General features: G+C 44.0%; 1 protein-coding gene across 1 annotated transcript in view; it reads left to right on the top strand.

Annotated features, from left to right (window-relative positions):
* The window catches only part of ETFA (electron transfer flavoprotein subunit alpha), a 32,262-nt gene continuing 26,262 nt past the window's right edge, over window positions 1-6,000 (top strand). Inside the window, 1 exon segment of the mRNA XM_032194755.1 lies at window positions 1-42. Coding sequence (XP_032050646.1) covers window positions 4-42 — 39 coding nt within the window. The 5' untranslated portion in view covers window positions 1-3.

Raw genomic sequence — 6,000 nt, 5'->3', positions numbered from 1 at the left:
GCCATGTTGCGGGCGGTCGCGGCGCGGGGCGCGCGGCGGGCGGTGAGTGCGGGCGGGGGGCGCGGGCTCCCCCCCCCCGCCCCTCCCGACCTGGGGGGCGGCCGTGAGGTGCGGTGAGGTGAGGGGCGGGGGCGGCCAGGGGGTGAGCGGCGGGCGCCGCCGGGGCCGCGCTCCCCCCGGGCTCCGCTTCGCCTCCAGCCCGCCCCTGCCACGGACCGAAGTTGCCGCCTGAGGGGCTCGGGGCCGGCGCCTGGCGCTGCGGGAGCGCCCCCGGGCAGCCAGCGGGAGCAGCCGGGCACGGCCCCGGCCCCGGCCCCGGGAGCTCGTCCCGAAGCCGGCAGCGGGCGGGGGCTGCCTGCGGCCCGGGCAGAGGCTGTCGGGGCTCGCTCGCCGGCAGCTCGGTGCCGTGCGGAACCGGAGCGTTTGTGCGCAGCGCCGGGAGCTGCGGGCCGGAGCTGAAGACAAACGCAGCCCGTTGCTGGCCGTGGTGACCCTCGCGTTGCTCAACTCCATGGCCTTGGGAGGCCGCTTGCTCTGCCATTGCGCCCACGTTGCCAAATTTAACAGCTAGGTGAACTCAAGGTTAGTTGCAGCAGATGATTCATGAAGTCTCCCCGAACATCCCGGGACGTGCACTTGAACTGTGTGCAGATAGCCAGAGTAAAAGAGCTTTAAATCTCCCGACTTTCCAGTTGAGATCTTGAATGCTTTTACAGGTACTGCAGTCCTGGACAGCTCTAAAATAATAAAGATATTTGTTAATCGCTGTGAGGTACTAAAACTGGTTTAAAGAGCAAAGGTACACCAGAACATACATGATTTAATGAATCTAAAATTGTAGCTGTTGTAATCACAGATGTCTCTGAGTAATTGTTAGACTGTAGGGTTTCCAGAGCAAAGGTCTTTATGACCTTAAGAGCTCCTAGAACATATGCTCTGGCTGTGTAAATAATAATTTACCCCAGTTAGCCACCTGATTCAGCTTCACAACCTGGAAACGAAATCAACTCCTTGTTTCAGCCTTATGCCTCTAAAGTTATACATTTATAAAAGCAGTCAAACATTGTGTCCATCTGCCACGTGCAGGGTACAAAGTAGCCGATGGGAGACCTGAAGCAGTTCTCTGTTCAGCACTAAGACTTGAAACACTCCATGGGGTTTTGGGTTGTGCAGTTCCAAAGTGTCTGCAGAAAAACAGAGTTTGAGAGGTCTGTAAAGTACAAGCATTGAGGAAAGGTTGGAGTTGCATAACTTAAAGAAACAAGGACTGAGGGGTATGAGTGCAAGTACAAAAAGAACTGGTGCAGCAGTGGGAATAAGCCATTTCACCAGTCCAAAGACAGTAAAATAATAACAGTACAGTTAAACTACAAGAAAGCGGTTGAAGATGGTTAGGAAGAATGAAAGCAGGTGTTAAGAAATCTTTTTGAAAGGTTAGTCACTTTTTGGAATAGGTTGCCTAGGAGTCATTGGAATGCTCTAACAGTGAGCTTAGACATATGTCAGAAGTAGCATCGATATGATTGCTTGTCATTGGTATCAGCTTGTGGTCATCAGGATTGTTCTGAGGTCAAACTTTCATACCTCTATGAAATAACTGATTGCATATTCCTTTAAAATTCTTTTTATTTTTTTAACTAGATAAGTATGTGCCTGAGTTCTTGCCTTTCTCTCCCCCCCCCCCATGACATTGCACAGCAGTGCAAGGCCAAGTTCACTGTGGGTGGATATCATACCAGTGCCTTGAAATTTGTGTCCAGTTGTCATTCAGCCTGTGCTGAAGTTAGAGTGTATCCTTCGGGTATTCTTGAAGGGCAAAGAGTGTTCGTCCTGGCTATTTAAAGACATAAATGAATCTCTTGGCCTTCCTCACTTCTATGCTGCTTCTTCAAAAAAAGAAAACAATAGAGCCAAAGAGTGAAGGATGTTGTGGCTCTCCATTTAAGAGCACTGCTTTGCTTTGTCTAATATTTCAGGGTTCTGATTTTGTTTTAAAGATCCAGATAGAATAATATTTGATCTTGTTTCTGTGATGTTTTTTTATTGAAAAGAGATGCTTCAGAGCTGGCTTCTCATTAAATGAAATAATAGGCTTCTTCTTGTGAAGCTATTGGGGATCTTCAGGTGGAGATGGGCTTAACTAAAAGGTTTTATTTCTTACTCTGTAGTGTAGTATTTTACCATAAAATAGCTTTTGAATAAAGATAATGCCACTTGCATAATATTTATGTGATATGGAGCAGGTAGTCATAACTTGTCTTTACAGTGTTTTGGGGGACGACCCAGTTTTCACAGCTGATGAGTCTTTCAGTTTCTCTTGATTTCTTCAGAGCTCCCAATTTCCTGATATTTTTTAAAACAGTGTATTTTATTTCATATATATATGTATACACACACCATGATGCATATGTTGGTTTTTATTTTTTTTTTAGCCTGAGATAACTCAAATAAATTGATTTAATAGCCTGAAACATACCAGTGAATTTGGACCTTACTCAGAATGCACAGGGTTCTATTTGTAGCCTCAGGAAATGCTTTGTATGTAGCCCTCAGTTGCCGTTGGCTGGCTCAGACTGGTGCCTTTTTTTCAGTGTATTCACGTACCCTGAGTGTACTGCCAGTAGTGTTGTCTGTGTTTAAAAACAGCTCTGTTGCTTACTAACAGTTCACGTGAGATACATCTGGAAGAACCTCCGTATTACATCTTTCAACTGCTGTTTCAAGTCCTTTGTAATTTATCATAATTCCTAAATAAATCCTTAAGATTTTTTTTTTTTTTATTATTTTTTTTTTTTTTTCCCCTCTTGCAGTTGTAGTTCCTCCCTTTCAAGTCAGGTACCTTTAGCAAAGCCTTTCCTGGAGTTAAGTGTCTCAGACCAGTTCTGTGGTCAGATCTCTACAGATGTTCAAGAAGTATAAACTTCATTGCTAGAGCTCCCTCCTCTCCTTGAGCTTTCCAAATAGTTTTTTTTTTACTCCCCTTTTTACTCCCCCCCCCCCCACCCCCCCCCCCCCCCCCCCCCCCCCCCCCCCCCCCCCCCCCCCCCCCCCCCCCCCCCCCCCCCCAAGCTTTGCAGCTGTGAGACTGTCAATTAGGCTTTATTTATTTATTTATTTTTGTATAGGGATGTAGCCGTTGTCTTTATTAGGATTTGTACCCTGAATGCTTGTCCCTGGAGGCTGTTCTCGGGAATTTTGTCCAGTGCCAATGGGTCTGATACTTAATTTCTATTAAGCTGCTTTAGAACTTTGTTTCCTGACTGGCTTGTTTTTATAGCGAAGAAAATCATGACTAGGGATTGGCTGCAGGCTGTTTGCTGTCAACTATTGACTGTAGAGGCAGTTAGCACCTTTTTCATCACCAGTTGTACCAAGCAGCAATGAAAGATTTATGACACTCTTGTCTCTGATTTCCTAGCTGTTAGTACATGTGCTTTGTAGTGTATAAGCAGCAAATCCACATTTAAGAAGTGCTGGACCTACTAGTGCGTTGTACAGGTGACCCCTCCATGTGCTGGAGGACCGGCTTGCACTTGGTTGGTGTTGGTGTTGCTGTGAGGAGCAGGCCACCTGTGCAGACTGAAGGGGGATTTGGGATGTATGGCATGTTGTTGGCCTTCTCCATGGGTTTCTCTGCCCCTGTACTGGGTGTGTCCAGCTTTCAAACGTTTGTCTGGGGCAGTAACAGTGAGTGTTCTCAGCTTCTTTGCACAGAATTCCTGAGGTTACATTTAAGGTTTTCATGTTCTGCTTGGAAAGCATTGCTGGGTTTCTCAGGTGGGGAGCAAAGAGATGCTTGGAGGTAATTTGAGCAGATAGAGTCAGCGAGGCCTCTGGTGCTCTGTGAGTGACTGAAGTGGCACATACTGCATCTAGATTAATCTGGAAGCCAGAGGCCAGGTCTAGTCACCAGTGAGTGAAGGAAGGAGGGAGGTGAAAGCTCCAGACACTTTTCCTTCACAGATGTGTATTTTACTGTAGACCGAGTCACCGTGTGGCTCCGTGAGGCTCCTCCAGAAAGAAAGTGGAGATGTTCCTCCTGTAGAGGGAGCAGGGGTACCTAGCTTTGATCGATGTCTAAAGCTAGGTGAAATACTTTCCAGTCCTGCTGGTCACTGTTGGATGCATTCGTGGTATACTGGTGTGCATGTGAGAAGACACTTGATTGCCCAAGATGTTTAATTGTGATGGGTTTTCTTGGCTAGCCTGTTTTTCTAGAACTTGGTTTTCAACAGGAGCCTTCCATGGCACATGTGCTGAGTGCTGTTCCCTCTCAAGGCATTGTTTTCAGTAGCTCTGTTGTTCTGTATGTGTTATTAAGTGTGCTTTTGCTGTCAGCTGGTTAGGTTTACATTTAGCCTTCCTATTTTATCTGGGCTTGAAACTAGACATCCTGCCTTGTTACCGGTGGAGAAATTGTCAGTGACATAGTTAGGGGTTCCTGCTCACATGCAGCTGGAGAAGTTAATTGATCAAAATAGCCACCAGTCTTCTTCACTGACCACTTCATTGCAGATTCTCAGTTTTCAGGATCATCTGTGACTGGATAAATTAGCCTGTTTTTTATGGCTAACTCTAGTTTGGTTTTAGTTGATTTTACAAGCGGTGTTACCTGTGTTAGTATATTAAAATTCTGACTCACATCGGAATCTCATTTGGTCATCCAGGATTTTTACCCAAGATCTAGAATGGGAATTTTAATTTGTTTTAAATTCAGTCGTGCCTTTGTGTTCAGAGATGCCATGTATGTAGGCATTTTAACGGTTGGACCTGATGATGCTAGAGGTCTTTTCCAACTGAAATGATTCTGTGATTCTGTCAAGTGGCCTTCCGGTGTACAGTTCCCACAAATATAAAATGGGGCATTATCGGTTTAGAAATAATATTTAGTTAATGCTGTAATATCCAGTGTGTTCAAGCAACAGCCATTACTCTTCTTCTTTTTGGCTAAAAAAGGAATTATTTCTCAGTTTATTTTAGAATTGGATGACAGTGATACAGAGCACTTCTGGTGGTGAAGTGCTTATGTAGGGAAAAGTTCATAATATAGTCAGAACTAAATGTGTGTTTAAAATGCACGCTGCTTCGAGCCAAGCCAGGCACTTATTAAAGAAATCTTTAAAGAGTCTGGGGCTCCCTTTGGAAATTTGAAAACTTCACAATCTTTCAGGAGCACGGTCTGCTTTACCCTGTGACACAACTATAAATCATTTAAGAAGTGGGCTATTTGCCACAAAAGCATGGATTATTCTTCAAACGGTGACTAAAATCTCATAACTTTTATTGCAAATGATGTATGAAACATAATCAAAAATATGCTGTGTGATCTATTTGGCAATAAATATTTTGTTACTGGCAATTGGCTTCAAACGTTCTTAGAATCTTAATCATAACAAGTAGCTTATGCATTAAAATATGAAAAACAATACTTTCACAATAATTCCTTATCATTTTAATCAAAATGACAAATGATGGTCCTGATTCTGCAGAAACTTATCTTTGTATTTACATATTTATACTGTGATTATTTTCAGAGCAGTCCTTGGGTGCGCTTTCATCATGCGAAGCTTAACATGGTGTAGGATTGTATGTTTGAACCCCAATAGCCAGATTTCAGCCTCTCAGATTTTTGTGAGCTGTTTTTCTTGCTTAAATGAGGGGTTACCTATTTGGCATGAGTGCAGATGGGCTCAGAATGTATGTTTAAAGTAGCATTTGGCTGTGCATTCTTTAGCATTTTGTTAGTATTTGTGCCTTGTCACATTAATAAATGTAGTTTGCTTTCTGTGTTACAGTGATCATAACGGAGTTTTCATTTAGGCTTCGTGTATGAAAAGCAGAAACTTGAAGATTAATTTTCCCCTCCCTATCCCTAGCCTTTTCTCAACCCTAGTATTAGTGTTGGAGGAATAACCTGTTTTTCCAGGTTAACCTGAAAATTAGCGAGGGAAGTCTCAGAGCTAAGAACGTTGTGGTTTGATTTTTTTTGTTTGTTTGTTT

The sequence above is a fragment of the Aythya fuligula genome, chromosome 11 (genome assembly GCF_009819795.1).
Source record: "Aythya fuligula isolate bAytFul2 chromosome 11, bAytFul2.pri, whole genome shotgun sequence".
Lineage (NCBI taxonomy): Eukaryota > Metazoa > Chordata > Aves > Anseriformes > Anatidae > Aythya > Aythya fuligula.
Note: the sequence above shows the minus strand (reverse complement) of the source record. Positions and strands in the feature narration are given on the sequence as shown.